Raw genomic sequence first — 16,657 nt, forward strand, 5'->3', positions numbered from 1 at the left:
ATAATTTGTAAAATTACTCTAAGGCGCTTTACAACATATGGATAATAGTAATGGTTATAATTGTGAAAACAAACAACAAAGGCTTGCAATCACTTGCATACATTTAACAAGCAATGTGCACATTTACATGACGTCTTTGCAAAGATTCTAATATGCAGACGTGAAGAGGTGAGTTTTTATGTCCCTCTTGAACTTGGCCAGGGTATTCGACTTCCTAATAGCAGATGGTAAGCTATTCCACAACGTAGCCGAAACCCTCCCAAAGCATCTGTTTCCGTAGGTCACAGTACGAGATTTTGGGCCACACAACAAAGATTCTGACTCCGACCGCAGTGATCTTGACGGCTGATACAGGGTAACAAGTTCCTGTAGGAACTGAGGAGCTGTTCCATTCAGTGCCTTGTATGTGTATACCAGAATTTTGTACTGCGACCTGTATCGTACAGGTAACCAGTGCAACGAATAAAGCGCAGGTGTGATGTGCTCTCTCTTTCGAGTACGAGTAACTAGCCGTGCTGCAGTGTTCTGAACCCTCTGCAGACGACTAGTTAGTTTGTCAGATATACCACAGAGCAGGGCGTTACCATAATCCAACCGAGAGGTAACAAGTGAATGCACCAAAATCTTGCATGCATCTGCAGTTAGAAACTGCCGAATACAGCCGATGTTCCTGATCTGGTAGTAACAGGATTTGGCAATCGCGTTCACTTGTTTCTCCATGTTCAGAGAACTGTCAAAGTATACCCCTAGGTTTTTAACAGCTGGAACAGTCTCAATAGTTCTGGCACCAACCTTGAGCTGGAGAGCCATTGTTTGCTGACTCTTTGGGGAAAAGACGATTAGTTCCGTCTTTTCCTGATTAAGTTTAAGCATGTTAGCGTTCATCCAGATACTGATATCTGTCAGACAAGCTTCCAGACTTTCTGAGACTGGATTCCAACTGTCCTGTGGTTTTATGACCATGTAAATTTGTGTGTCATCAGCATATTACAAATTACATATGTAATTGTTTTATTGAGGGTGAGACTCAAATAAAATATTTGAATTTGAATTTGCGAAAGTCAACCAGATCCAGACTGGGCTTACCCAGCCAGCACACATTTGGGGACATCGTGGAAGACACCAGAACCCACATTTACTCCACCTGGTAATGATGGGATCAGTCAGTGTACGTACGGTTGTCTGTTTATATTTACAACAGTGTGGCATTGCCTTTTATATAATCCCGCCAGATTCACATAGCATTCATATCAGCTATGAGTGTCATGGCCCGATTTTTTTTACATCATCGCTTTGACGTCAGAATTGTAAGGTAGGGTACAACGCTCTTCCTGGACAAATGGCTGATCTGTTCATTGAATACACATATACGATACATAATATTCTAAATGAACAAGTTGTTTTTTCTTTTATTAAAATCTGAAAAAAATAGAATGCTTCCTTGGATTTCCCTTGGTCCATTTTCCCTATGAATGCCAACTGAAAGCAGTTTAATGCTTAAATGCCTTTTAATTTCTTTTTTTAAGTATGCTTTCAGGAATTGTGAGATACTACTATTCCGTCTTTGCGTATCTTCTCTTGTGAGCAGGTATTGATTGTTCCGTCATTGGTTTGTGTGAGAAAATTACATCGTTTTCTCAAAAATTGATGACCTTACTCTCACAAACAACTGATGTAACAATCAATACCTGCTCTCAAGAGCAGATAACTCTGCAATAGGCAAAGATGGAATACATAAATGGAATCATCATATTGCTTGGCTGTCTAATTTATTCGTTGAAAGTTTGACTAGGAAAAGTTCTTGACCTCCACAACTTTAAAGTTAAGTTACCACAGGTCCATTTGACTGTGTTTACTAGGGTAGGTGACTCTGACAATTGCTAAACACTGCGAGAAAAACAAAAGTGAAGACAGTTATTTGTTTGCACTGATTTGCTGGAATCTTTATTTCCCCTAAGTACAATTAATATACAATGCAACACTTTCTACAGAGTTTCACTGTTACCAACAACATCTCTGACAAGTAAATAGATGTCTCACATCCCATTCCTCATGGCCAATCTTCAACAACTGTCAAATTGTTTAATTAACTATTCCAAACATTTATGTAAGCAGTAATGGGGGACATTAAAATCATTGATGTTCATGAACATTTTCTCTAATGGAGTATTTCTGAGAAACATTTTTTTTAACATTACTACAAACCTTGTTTTTAATATCACTTATAAATAACCAATTTTTGATCACTTTCAACCATTACAGAGCATTAACTGAGTGATTTGGTCTCATGTTTCAACCCCCTTCCCATTCAAAACAATCTGTTTTCATTTAAGTGAAACCTATTTTTTGCATATTTTTAATTTGCTTTCAGTTTGATAATTACTGTCTGAATTATTTTTGTCGAGTTGTTGAATATTAAACAGGACAAACAGGATGTAATTAGTTGATGAAGATGTGATGTTGATATGACAATAAATGCTTTTTGGTGATTGTATGGTTTGTGTATGAATTTGGGACAAAACAATTTGGCAATACTGTTGATGACATTGTACAAATGTCTACCAAAGTGTAACAGAGGAGCCCCAGTACAGACCAACAGGGGTTCTGTACCCAGTACAGACTAACAGGGGGTCTGTACCCAGTACAGACTAACAGGGGTTCTGTACCCAGTACAGACTAACAGGGGGTTCTGTATCTACTTATATTACGTTTTATTATTTAAATTACCATTAATATTTTTTGTCTAGTTTCTGCATGTTCACATTTTGTTGTTGTTGTTGTTGTTGCTATTATCCTTTTTAACTACAAAGTTTGAACAGAAAATGCTCATTCATCTTTCACTTGTTACACTTAAATATTTTCACCTAAAATAGATACTAGTTCCATTTTGATTTTTTTCTAAAATCTCTTGTGTATAAAGATTTCGTTTGACATCAGACAACATTAAAACAAAGGAAAGTACTGAATGCCAGAAATTCCATTGGCTATTCTTTGTTCATTGGATGCCCTCTGACCTATGTTAATTAGCTACACTCAGGTCTTTGTTCATTGGATGCCCTCTGACCTATGTATATTTGCCATCCTCTGGCCTATATTCATTGGGTGCCCTCTAACCTATGTAAATTACTGCTAGGCCTATCATCTGTAACACTTTGGTAGAGACTTCAGTACATGTTTATATGTAGTACACACACATACTCTGATAAAAGTATAACAAGGCAGATTCCCATCTGCATATATACTAACAACAAATGGAAATTCATATATATATAAAAAAGCATAACAAGATACCTAATGTTTTACATGTAACTCACATAAACAAAGTTAAAAAAAAGGTCTGAAGTTAACCACTTGAACACATTGACTTGATAGAGTTTTAAAGGCGATATATTTTCTATATATGCAATATCATTTCAGTTATGAGCTTAAATGCAACTGAATGAACACTTTATTCGTTATTGCAGTTTTCATGTGAACACAATCTGGAGATAAAAAAAAACAAAAAATAATCGTTACAAAAATAGCTGATTGCCTATATCAAAACTAACCCTATGACATGCATGAGAAATAAACCCTCATTTGCTGTGAATATTTGTTTTTAAAAGCTGTCTTGAGATTCGACCAACCTGATAATGTGTAAACCTATATATAGCTAGTTATTTAAACATAGTCACATGATTCCTATGAGGATGGGATATTCTATATGATTTTGATTGTGAGGTCTTGGATTTCTTTCCCGTGAGCAATTTTTTCTTTTTTTGTCTTTAAATATTGGATTAAATATATGTTGTTGACTTGACCAAAAACCTTTCTGTTGCACGCGTTGTATGAGATTGCCGGTTTAGTTTGTTGTGATATAGGTATGTGATATTCTATAAGAGGAAGACTTGTATATATTTCAAACATACATAATTTTACAAAAGATAGTACAAAAGAATATAAAATTATTGGTAATCACCTACAGTAATCGCATAGCAAAACGCAGAATGGGGAATCTATTAAAATTCAGGTACTGTGAGTAACTGTTTATAGTAACATTCGATTGTCAATCGATTATGAAAAATAAAAAAACAGTTCTGAAGAATAATAGGAAGTATAAGTAATAAGTAACAATGTTTTAGAATTATTGAAAATCATAATCAAAAATCAAAACTTTATCTCGACTTCATCATTCCAAAATCACTACCAACTATACTATACTCGTTCATAAAAAATACATAAAACTTAATTCCATTACAATAATATAGCAGAATTAGTTGTTTACATAAAACTGCTCTTTTTATAAAAATCATAAAATGACATGAACACAACTTGGCACCAAATATTACCAAAACACTGCTTCCATACACAAATTATACTGGCTGCGACAAGAGTTATGTCCCTTTGAAGAAAAACTCTTTAGAACATCTCTATATTGCTTTGGGGAATATCAACCAGTACCACTGGCAATAAAATCGATTTGTGTCTAAAACGATTATTCATTAATTATTTTGGCAGTAAGAAATTCATTAAATTAAAAGAATGTCAATCCCTATTTCAATCTTGTTCGAAAAAACATTGGTCAACAATTATTTCTCAATTAAAAACTGACAAAAAAACAGTTTTTCAATATGTGACATGATTTGTAACTAATGTTAATCAATACCAATCAAACATCTAAGGCTTATCTAAGCCTTTTCTAAAAGCATATAAAAATCTGACAAACAAAATGCCTGTATTAACAATGACAGGTTTCCTACACAGTAGTTGTAACACTTCTCGGCAAAAACAAGGCTGTGTATACAGTATTCACTTCTGGCTCAGTTCACTGAAGTTCCCAGCAGCTTCAATTTTATTAAAATGTTCAGAAAATTTCATATAAAACAAAAAAGATTTCGTTAAATTGGACAGAAACACAACAAAATCAGACTTTTTCCTTCCAAGACAAAAATAATTATTGATCATTACCTAATCAGAAACACAATATGTATCTTGGCATGGCAATATTAGAAATAGCATTCATTGGACATCTCAAATATACATAAATATCGTATTTACATAGCGCTGATGACTTATTGATTTTAGACGGTGAATTCACCACAGACGGCACAGTACAATCGATGATCTGAAGTTAACGCACATATAATAAAATATTGTCACATCCCTCCCAAATCATGCTAAATCCTACAATGATTTCACTTTTGTATTCTTGGACATGTTTTTTTGCCGTAGATATGGCCCCTTCACAGTATTCCCTGGAATGACCCTTATATCCTATAATAAAGAGACATAATTTATAAAAAACTTAGTGACTTTTATCTACTTCATCAAAGATCAGGCCCTTAGCCATCGAGATTCTCTCTGACATCACAGCACCAAGATGAAATCAAGAGAATAGTTATAGCATTTAATTTTTTATACTTAATCAGCTTTCATTTGGTACTACTAGACAACTGTGGATAGAAAATCTTACACTTTAAGATGACATATTGCTTACAACTGAAAATTAATCCTACAACATAGTTTAAAAGACCAAAATGTCAGGTAGGCCTGGATAGGTCCCTACACAGGGAACAAAAGTGAAACAAAATTATATCTCCTATGTGCAGACAATGTGAAATCGCATGAATTTAGTTAACCTTATAATAAATCACTATAGGGACCTGTTTGTCGAATGATTTGATTGTAGTACAATGTCTCTTTTTTGTCAACTGACAATATTAAGTAACTGCAGCTATTAATTTTCCCAACCCATCAACAAACTGTAAACATGATAACATTACAACAAACTGTTAATTGGTGGTGCGTAATGCTGGCTTCCTTACTCTTACAACGTGTGCGTCAGTTATGTTCCGTTGTCTTATAAACAACAGTTTCGCATACAAAACATTTCATTGTGGATGATCGTTGATTACAACACAAGACACAAGTCACAAGTTGCGTCTCAAGTTTGAAAATAATAAAAACGAAGTCCTGGACATACTGGCTGGATTTCACAACATATTAACTATACAATGTTCGAGTCCTGGCATTTAACGATATTATAACATAGGTAAGTGTCCTAGTTTGACAAGGTTTGACCCCCGTCTTTGTCACTGCGAGACCACCGACACTAACGGGACCTCAAATGTTAATGAGACAAATATTCACACCACGTTTCCCCATGTGTCTTGATGAATCAACGTTGCAGAGAGAGTGTTGCAGAGAGAGTGTAGCACGCGGCTAAAACCATTTAACAAACACTGTATCCTGTTTATAACAATTACTTGAATCGTTACGTTTTGTCCATCTCCGTTACATTTCTGCACTTGCTCCTCAACGGTGCAATCACTTTGCAAGTCAGTGTTGTGTCTGTCCTTTCTTTCCTTGTCTGGTTGTTCAATAAAAAAATATTCACATCTCAGAACTCCCGAAACGTAGGCAAAATCGTACGAGCACAGTTATAGACAGTAAAAACACATCTCGTCCTTGAGAAATAAATGAAACATCTGCGGGGAAATCTTCCTGACCACCCGACGCTTGGCACACTGTTTGCATAGATAGGTATAATGTCTTGCCCATGTGCCACCTACAGCTACATACACACACACACGTACCCACACATTATCACGCAACTCTCACCCGTTGATACACTGTAAGTGACATGTGCTCCCTACTCCGTCCTGTTTTGTGCGAATCACTTCAATACAGCCGATGCCCCGCTCTGCTGCCTTGACCACGACTTGTAACACTCACACAAGAAAAAATATAACTCTAGCAACGAATTGACTCCTAAGTCCACGTCATTTAGAATTATTCTGGTGTCTCTTAGCACACTTTTGATCATTCCTTATTTGGTGTTGTTGATCACACACTAGACAACTGTTGCCATGGTTGTGATCCCAGTATGTCACTACACACAGTCTGTTTCAGAGTCGTTACAACTACTACTTGTACTCGTGATTTCACTCTCGTCCACGCTACTACAGCTCCGAGACATGGAAGAATACTGGCTGTCTGACGTCCGACAGTCTGAACTCCGGCTACTCTCGACTGGTTCCAAATCTAGGTACTCCTGGAACTGCAATGACAGGCAAGAAATTATTTATTATTAGGAAAACAATTGAGCCCTTATTTGATGACGAATTAATCTTTTAATTGAATTCCATAAATGAGGAACTCCTTTATATTTTAAGTCAACGGACCAAAACCATGATAAAACCTCAATGGTAAAATGAAACATCATTATAATGACATTGATCAAATTTATTTGGTTTTAAAATCTGCCTTTTGGCAATTGCGAACCTTCATAATATGGACCCTATCTAAGGTACTGACCTCTCTAGCACGAACAGTAAGGACCTTGTCCAGTTCCTTGACAAGCATACTAAATGATGGTCGGCGAATGGGATTATGTTCCCAACACTCGCTCATCATATCAAACATTTCCATAGATGCGTAGGGTGGCTTCTCCATGCGATGTCCCTCCCTCAGCAGTTCAAATAGACGTTCCACAGGCACCGAGGGGTAGGGGTTACCACCCAGCGTAAAAATCTCCCACAGTAAAATGCCGTATGACCACCTGCATAACAAAATGTCAGCATAAAAAAACAGTTATCAACCATTCTGATATTAAAACAAGACAATAATTCAGAAGCAAACACCAGTATTCCTTTCGGTCAACAACACTCAATACCGGTTATTCTTTTCGAAAAACAAAATGCTCAATACCAAAAATTTCTGGAGAAAATACTATGCAATACAAATGAAAATAACAGACTGCTTGAAGAAATTTTTCCCAACAGGAATGACTAGCAATAATATTCTTGTGATAATGAAAAATAATCTCAAATTATACTTACACATCACTCTTGGAAGTATATTTGCGGTCAAACAGGGCCTCTGGAGCCATCCATTTCACAGGCAGACGACCCTGAAAAGATTAAATATCCTAGAAATAAATATCTGAGAACTTTGACGTCGGATACCCTATAGATTACATTTCCCATGAACTGTTGTTTGTCATGTTGTTCTCCGTTAGAAGAATTTTCTAGTCAAGAAATACATCAAACCCGATACTTTAAAAACTGTAAATTCAAGGCTGCCCAAACATGGGTATTTTTTTCTTAGAAGCAAATATTTTATACTGCACAAAATCAAATGTAATTTTTTTTACGAACAGAAAATTAACCTTTCTTCAATAAAAAGACTTTCATTAAAACTCCATAGAAATGTGTTAATTTACCGATTCAATTTTTCAGTAAGAAAAATTACTTACGTCTCCTGTTTTTCTATAGTAATCCACATTGGTAATATTTCTTGTAAGACCAAAGTCGGCAATCTTCAGAACGTAGTCTTCTGACACTAAAACGTTTCTGGCCGCTAAATCTCTGTGGATACACTGCAGAAATGGCGAGAAAGAAGACCATTATATAAAATATAGCAAGCACAAAGCTATCAAAGCCACTGGAGAACATTTGTTATTGTCCAGAGACAACTGTTTTGTTTATAGAATATTAAAGTTATTACTAACAAATTATGCACCAAACCATGCCTTTTGGATGGGGTTGAGGCATGTCAATAAGTGCCACAATGCCCCAATAACTGTGAATCTTTTACTCGTGAATAAAAACCAGGATTATTGAGTTAGGATGATCAAGGCTGTATACAAGACGTCGTAACTACTCACCTGTCGGGAAGCAAGATATTCCATGCCTCTGGCTATCTGGTAGGCAAAACATATTAGGTCTTTTTCTGTGAGAGCTCGGTCGTCACTGTCCAAATTTGGTTTCTCATAACCTGAGCTTGGAGGTCTTCGCGACCGCAGGAAGTCGCGGAGGTTCCCGTGTGGAGCATACTCCACCACTACATATAGGGGACCTGTAACAGATTGTTCATTTATATTTAAGTAAAGTGGACCTTTATCAGGAATATTCAAATACATTTAAAAAGCTTTAAGGAAATACAATTTACAAAAGTCTTGAAAGTTGAAAAGTACAGAATCTAAATAAACCTTTATTGGTTTAGGACTACCACCTAAGGTATAGATCTAGGAGTTTTTTTAAGATGGAAAGCTTTGTATAGTTTGATCTTACAGTTTATAATGCTATGCTAGGTAATTAGGCATTGGCTAGACACCACTGCTGGGCTTACCGTTTTGTGAACAACATCCAAGTAGGTTGATGATATTTTTATGGCTGCCGATTAGCTTCATCATTTCCATCTCCGTCATCAGATCTGTTAGCTCTCGATCTGTAGCATCCTCTGTAATGGCAAACGGACGTCAAATTCAAACTTGTACCGGACAATTATAACAGGTTTCCTTTCTAATGACACATCTAGCATCGTGATTTATAGGACACAAGGATACAAATTATTTATATTTGGGCTGGAACTGGTAACCAAGTTCACAGTATCGGTTTGGTAACGAGTGCTATCCGGTAAGCAAATCCGAGTATCCGAAAAAAACGTCCCAAAATGTAGGTCGGTATTTTTTTTATTAAAATAAAGAGCCATTGGTGGCCGTATTTCATAATACAAATTATGAAGATTTACAGAAGATGAACAAAGTCTTACAACACAAACAGAAATTCACCATATGATGCTCTCTGTTAAACATTAAGACGGCTTACCTTTTAACATTTTGACAGCAACCACGGTGGACGTCAGAGGAGAAGACTTGAGGCCCATGGCTTCAGCCCTCATCACTAGACCAAAGGCTCCTTCCCCAAGAGGTTTACCCAACGTCAATCTACAAGCCCAACCAAATAATATTACTTCACTCCAAACAAACAATGGTGTGAGATAGTAAGGGGCAGTCGTCCTAAACACTTTACAGTTGCGACTGATAAACAAGAGGCCAGGTGAGCTAAAAACAATCTACATCAAAACTTGCACTGGTCAAAACACACCGGAGTAGATAGAGAACACACATTTTTTCCAGACAGTTATTTTGTATCGGTGTAATTCCTTACCTGTCACGGTTAAACTCCCACTTGCTGTCCAGCGGCAGGTCATACTCGAACATACAGGTAAGGTCGGATGAGAGACGCCGACGCCTATTTGAGTTCTCGATGCGAACCTGAGGAATAACTAGGGGTTGTCCTTCTAATGAGGCCTTGTCCGGATAGTAGATCTCATTCTGTAAAATCAACAGGGACATGAGGAGAGGTCACCGAAAACCTAAAAATTCATCTCTTTATAAACCGCAAGATGAGAGGAGAATAAACTTTTTCTTTTACTGACATAAAACATCCAAAGCTAGATCATGGCTATGTATCTTCATAATACTTACAGCTTTCAGAACAATAACTCGTTTCACACAGCCATATTTCCCGCGTGAATTGTACTTGCGACGACAGACGACGATGAGAAGGATGATGACGATGATGAAGACGAAGCAGAACACAGAAACAACAGCGATAATAGTGTACTCTTTTGCTGAACTTCGGGGCGCCTCTTGTGCATGCCTCATGTTTGAAAGACTTTCATTCCCAGGTACATCTAGTTGTTTATGTAAGAAGAAAATCATGACAAGTCAATAACAGTCCACAATGTACAGTGTGTGTAATTATCACTACATTAAACTTAAGGAATGTATGCTTTCCACCTGAACCATACAATCTTGTGACATTCAATTCTAAGTCTGCTATGATCAAAACACTAAATTTTCAAGCTTATCAGAAATTCTGTAAAAAAAATTTTACATGAAGAGAAGTGTGACCAAGCAACCTATGTCACAGGCAAAAACCAGTTACTGATACAGCTTAAGTATCATGCAGGTTTCTAACCATGAAACATGGGATCTCGTCTGAAGCACGTATCCACTTGTTTTAATCCTGTATTTCAATGTTATGAAGTAATCTTACCTTCTACTGTCAGCCATGCACTTCCAAACCGCCTTCCAGCGAAGTTGGAGACAAGACACGTGTACCAGCCTGTGTCGGACCGTGACACGTTGATAATTTCTAGTATTTCGGGGTTAGTCATGTTGTATGTCGATTGCTGCAGGAATCAAAGAATCAAAATTAGTTTCTTTGATTATCAAAGTTTTACATATATATATATTTATTTTTAAATTCTATGATATATAATATAAATCATCACATAGAGACACAGTGAATAATGATATTATCCGTCAAATTACTTATCTAAAGCAAGATTTGATTTTCAACAAACATTTTTCTTTTCTAGATGTTACAACAACAGCTTCAATAGAAATACAGTCTTAATCAGTACAGACCAGACAAAGATCTTTACAGTAAATAAAAGATTATTTCTCAAATCACTCATGTAAGGGAAATAGGATATCACAACATCAAAAGCATTCATCAGCCAGAGGTGAGGTTTCTGGACAAAAATCTGGGCTAAAGTTGCTGTTAGCTTCATATCTCATCCTAATTAGTGATTGGGTAGGACAGAAAAACATGCAAATCAACTGAGGTCAAAACAAAACAACACAGGACATCAGCTATTCTCATTCCAGTCCTTGGAGTCTATCCGGGTTATCTCCCTTTGAGCACTTTCTGGTAAATCAAGATTTTGTTTGTTAAATCACATGCTGTCTCACAGTGCAATATATCTAAACTGGCGTCATCTGGAGCAGTATGGTGCACATTTATAATATAGGTCAAATTTCTGTGAGGGGAAATCTAATCGGACTTCAGGAGACATACACAAGCACTGACACACAACAGACTGGTGGTACGGGGTTTCAACATACATGCAGTTTGTCTTTTGTAAAAACAATACTATAAAACTTGGAAGTCAATTTGACACACACACACACGCAAGTCAATTTGACACACATAATAAAATTTGACACACACACATATTCAGTGACGGTTGCATTCAAATAGTTATTATGGAGGAACGTGGTAATTTCAAATGACAACATTTATGCAGTCAAGCATAACAACACAGATTTTGTCATTGATGCAGAGTATTGAAACTTGTCATACCCTACGACCCTGAAAACGACACAAGAAAACAGATTTTATCACTAAGTATAAAATGTAGGGGTAATCACCACGACTTGATGGCGTTGAGTAAACATATAATATTTGGCTGAACGGGAAGCAGTTTGGGTAAAAACCTCCCACGTCTACAGCTGAAAATCAACAATCTTGTTTAACAATTTCACTTACAAAATATTAGGCTTTCCCAACGTCACAAACTAATTGTTTGAAATCAGGAAATACACATGACAGTTGAAAACTTCAAAAAATTATTTGAAAGCACTTGTTGAACATACATATTTTATATTTTCTTAAATTATCCATTTAATTAATTTAGCAAAAATTCGAATTTAGAGATTTTTTTTAACTGAAATTCCCCATTATGAAGACTTTTATACAGAAGTTATACATATATGTACATTCCGCTTGTCAAGGTAGTTTTCATTAACTTTTCCAATAAACTTTACTCCACAAAATTCCTCAATTATCAACTTTATAGATGTACTTATAATCTCCAATCTCCTTTCTTCAGAATAATTATGCTATTTAGATATGAAGTTAATTTCTACCATTAAGTCTCATCTGTATTATAATTTTTTTAAATTTAATTTGATCTGAACATGACCATAAATAAACACTTTTCACAAAACATCAGTCAATTGGTCATTCAGTCTTTATTAATCCCAATGTCTGCAGCCAGACATAAATTATTCCCATTGAGGTTTTTTTTTATCCTGGTGATATTTATTTACTTTTTCCCCCCAAATATTAGCATTTAATTTAGATTGAATGGGCCATCAATCCAGTATGTACAAGTGCTAATTTCACCACACATTACGACTCTTTATACTTGTTTTTACTTTGGAATCTCATGTCAGCATTTCCATAGTAATAGTCATGTTAAACTTTGTAAAGGAAGATTAATATAACCACTGATACAGCTTACCCAATATTGGTATCAAAATGTTAACTTGATTTCTTTATAAGCATTAAAATATCTCCCAGATAATGGAACTGATACCACAGAAATATTCATTTTTTTATTTTTCAAAGGCTCTATTACCATAAACTGTATGTTTCATTTTACATCGACTTGCAAGACAATCAAACCAATAAATATCTCTCTATGACACAAGTAAACATCGCACATATTGTGGTCATTGTTTCCTTCTGAAGTTCTTATCCTCAAGAAAATGTCATCGTTATGACAATCACGAAAACGTCGATTCACTTCAATGAAGTTTACAGAATCAGAATGACCTGTTACGATCCTTCCCTTTATTTTACAGGTAAACGTGACATGGTGATGGTTACGTACCTGTATGACATGGACATACGGGGTGCCGTCTGGTTTTCGGTACGTTCCATTGATCTGGTAGTGTTTGACCCACTGTATATGCGCCTGGATGTCACTTTTAACCTTACAGTGGAGTTTGACATTTTCACCAATGTAAGCTGTTGTGTTTACCGGACCTTCCACATCGGGCTTCTGTACATTCCGGTCTACAAAAATAGCAATCGCAAAATATTAATATTTTTGACATTATTTTAAAATCGAAGTCATTACTCTAACATCAAGGTCATAAACTTTCCACGAAACCTCCTTATCCCTCTTATTTGTAGAATACTTCAATTTATATATATTAACTATGCCAGATATCTCAAACCTCAAACTACCTGTACAAAATGGATTAATATACACAACCACTTAAAAACAATTTTAAGAACTGCAAAATAACTGAAATTTAAACACCTGTGATACACAACTTGTATGTGTAACGCAACACTGGATTTAATTCAGAGATGACTTTTTCTGATTAACTCAACAAATATTCAATTCAAAAGATTTCAGTTAGATTATTTTTGTTAAAGAGTACAAATTTAAATAGAATCTACCTGCTGTCAACATCTCAAACTACACTAATTTAACAGCTTGAACGAGAACCCGGAACAGCCATCAGAAATATAAACGAATAATGTTTCTGGCTTTGAATTATCAGAATTATTAACTTAACAAACAGTCCAATTTTTTTTTAAAAGCTTCAAGAACATAACATTTCCCCCTACAAGATGTACATATCTCTCGACGACTAACCAGGCATACAGTGTAAACTTTCCTCCAAGAAACTGAGGTCTAAGTTTACAACATTAATAGGAAATAAAAGCTTAAAGCCTTCCGAACAGAATTCTCAACTAATTACAAACAGACAGAGGGTGACTTTCTGAAATAATTTCCCAGCTCTTTAATAGCTAAGGGGTGGTGTCGTCTTCAGTTAGGAGAGCAGGGGAGTAAAAACTCCAGCGTCAGAGTTAGGATAAAAACAGTTGCACCATGCAGTGCTGGATGCAGAAGAAGATTTGAGAAATAAATGATTGGCAGATGATCATGGAGTATTATCAGTTGGTAATTTACGACAGGGAGAGAGGGGGTGATAGACAAATTGATTTATCAGTTATGTGACCAATTACAGTAATGTCTATGGTGGAATCCGTTCCTGGAGGGGGTGAGAAAATCATGAGATTCTATCGCACTGCAATGCTATGGCAAACATCAAGTGGCGCTCTCTCCCCATATCTTGGTCACACATAATAACAAGCGAGAAAGCCTCACACTTTCCTTTCTTTAAACCAGTGAGGAAGGCCCACACTAATCTAGGGAGGAAGGCCCACACTAAACTAGGGAGAAAGTCTTACACTCTTTCCCTTTATCTACTTAATCCTTTCTCCTATCTTCTGTATCTCTCCGTTTCTTTTTTCCTGGAGTGTAAATGTCAGTAATGGAGATGGGTCCTGATAACTTACTATCCACCTCCATTAGAGTCAACCACTTAACACAATATTCACAATTCTGATGGAAGAATTCAAACATTTACTTTCAATTTCGTTTCCTTCACAATTTCCAAAAAAATATATTTTAAAAAATGCTTTTAACATTCCCTTCTCTGTACTTATCTAACTGAGTGACTAAACATAAATTTTGGATTAACTTACTTTCAATTTTCTCAGATTTATTCAAACAGGTCAAATAATTCAAAAAGAAATCAAATTATCATCCAGATTTCAAATAACCTAGCCTTTGGTTTTTTAAGATAGTGATCCCACTTTTTCCTGACACCCCTGGTTTACAAATGGAACTCAGTTTTTTATAAATGTGTCACAACTAGCTATAATGGTAAAAAGTTCTACAACTTGCACATGTCGACCACAAACATACAGTCATTTCATCGGAATTTCAAAAAGCCATGTGTTTACAGTGAAACATCTAAGTGTTCTGATTGACCTTAAATTTTACTTCATAGAACTTATCCAGCAAGAATTCAGAAACACTGAAAACAGCTCTGTTGCATTTATACTGAACTCTCAATTATTATTATTTTCACTGAAAACAGAAAGCTTGTTTCTTTTTTTAATGATTTTCGACTCTAATTGAAAAATATGAAAATGAAATGACCTTATTTATTCACAATATACTGAAATGAAGACAAGAAATATTGAAGTAATCTGAATAAATATATTACAACCAATTTCTTGACGAACAAGGTTTCTGTAATTTTGTGTTAGTTTCAACAATGAAGGTTCTGTACCTATGACTTCAAGCATGTACATCCACATAAGTTTGCCATATCTGTTCTGGATCATGCAGGTGTAGTTGCCATTGTCCTCGGTGGTCAAGTCGGTCATCTTCAGCTTGTAGCCGTCCACTTGGTACTGTAACATCCAAGTCAATATAGGTCACATCAACTGGAAATACTGACCTATTGTAGGTAATTATGTTTACACTGTGTACTGACTTAAAGGGAACACAAATCCTTTTGAAATCTTTCATGAAATTCTTGAAAACTTATCATGATGATCATGAGGGGGATAAACCTTTCATGACAAATTCCTTTCCCATATCTCAGGATCTTTGTAATGAGATCAGACTTCCTGTCGATACACTTGCAGGAGGCCACTCCTGACTGACCACAGCTGACCACTGGCCAGAACATCATAAGGACCGGTCTCAGCTCTCAGAATTGATACATGTAGTTTAATGAGTAACTAATTTCTAGCATGCTTCAAGCTGATCATATCTTGATTGGTTGATAAATCGGTAAGAACATACTTCTGATGATAATTGTTGACTAACTTGCTTTGGCAGATTGAGATAAACACTTCACTGAACCAGCAGCAAAGTAAATAGGTACAGTTTTGTACCTGTTAGCCACCCCGGATTAACAAACACCCGTAAAATCAATGTTCCATGAAAACATTTTTTTTTTTTTAAATTTCACTTTGTATATTCTTAAACATTTTTAACATCGCAAATCAGAAAATTCACGTTCCTAAATTCTTAAAACTTTACACAAATTCTAGTTATTGGTTTATTATATCTTGTTTGAGGGTCAGTGACTGCTGTAAGCAGTACAAGTACCTGTAGTAAGAGTCTATGTTAAGAGGTGTAGGATGCAGCACCTGTGACTAACGGAGGTCGCTAGACCATGCACACAGTGTCTAGAGAGGAACCAGAAGTGGAGGCTAGGAGAAGGCCGTGGATTATGGAAAGTGATTGAATGTGGATGCCAAATCCAATTAAATGCGAGGATCTGGTAGGGATAAGAGCAGACCCAGGCCCTAGTCTCTGTCAGATCGCTCCCTATATTTTTGGATTTTTTGGCATATGGCAATATTTAAACCCATAAGCCTGGAGTGGCACAGGAGAAGGTGTGCATGTGGTGGCGGCTGTCCATGCTGGCGGGTCT

The 16,657-nt window shown here is 36.1% G+C and overlaps 1 protein-coding gene across 8 annotated transcripts in view; it reads right to left on the reverse strand.

The window, feature by feature from the left end:
* Positions 1–1,914: 1,914 nt before the first annotated feature.
* LOC110455387 (fibroblast growth factor receptor 4-like) overlaps positions 1,915–16,657 on the reverse strand; it is a 108,386-nt gene continuing 93,643 nt past the window's right edge. For 7 of the 8 annotated variants that reach the window (XM_021505489.1, XM_021505488.1, XM_021505491.1 and 4 more), the window contains 13 exons: positions 15,500–15,623; positions 13,234–13,418; positions 11,919–11,927; positions 10,827–10,962; positions 10,253–10,461; positions 9,933–10,099; positions 9,591–9,709; positions 9,112–9,222; positions 8,648–8,838; positions 8,237–8,359; positions 7,821–7,891; positions 7,297–7,540; positions 1,915–7,039 (listed from right to left, as the gene is read on the reverse strand). In XM_021505489.1, coding sequence (XP_021361164.1) covers positions 6,872–7,039; positions 7,297–7,540; positions 7,821–7,891; positions 8,237–8,359; positions 8,648–8,838; positions 9,112–9,222; positions 9,591–9,709; positions 9,933–10,099; positions 10,253–10,461; positions 10,827–10,962; positions 11,919–11,927; positions 13,234–13,418; positions 15,500–15,623 — 1,857 coding nt within the window. In that variant the 3' untranslated portion in view covers positions 1,915–6,871. The remainder of the gene's footprint in view (positions 7,040–7,296; positions 7,541–7,820; positions 7,892–8,236; positions 8,360–8,647; positions 8,839–9,111; positions 9,223–9,590; positions 9,710–9,932; positions 10,100–10,252; positions 10,462–10,826; positions 10,963–11,918; positions 11,928–13,233; positions 13,419–15,499; positions 15,624–16,657) is intronic. The other variant, XM_021505494.1, reaches the window with a different exon arrangement.

This window comes from Mizuhopecten yessoensis, unplaced genomic scaffold (assembly GCF_002113885.1).
Source record: "Mizuhopecten yessoensis strain PY_sf001 unplaced genomic scaffold, ASM211388v2 scaffold8213, whole genome shotgun sequence".
Classification (NCBI taxonomy): domain Eukaryota; kingdom Metazoa; phylum Mollusca; class Bivalvia; order Pectinida; family Pectinidae; genus Mizuhopecten; species Mizuhopecten yessoensis.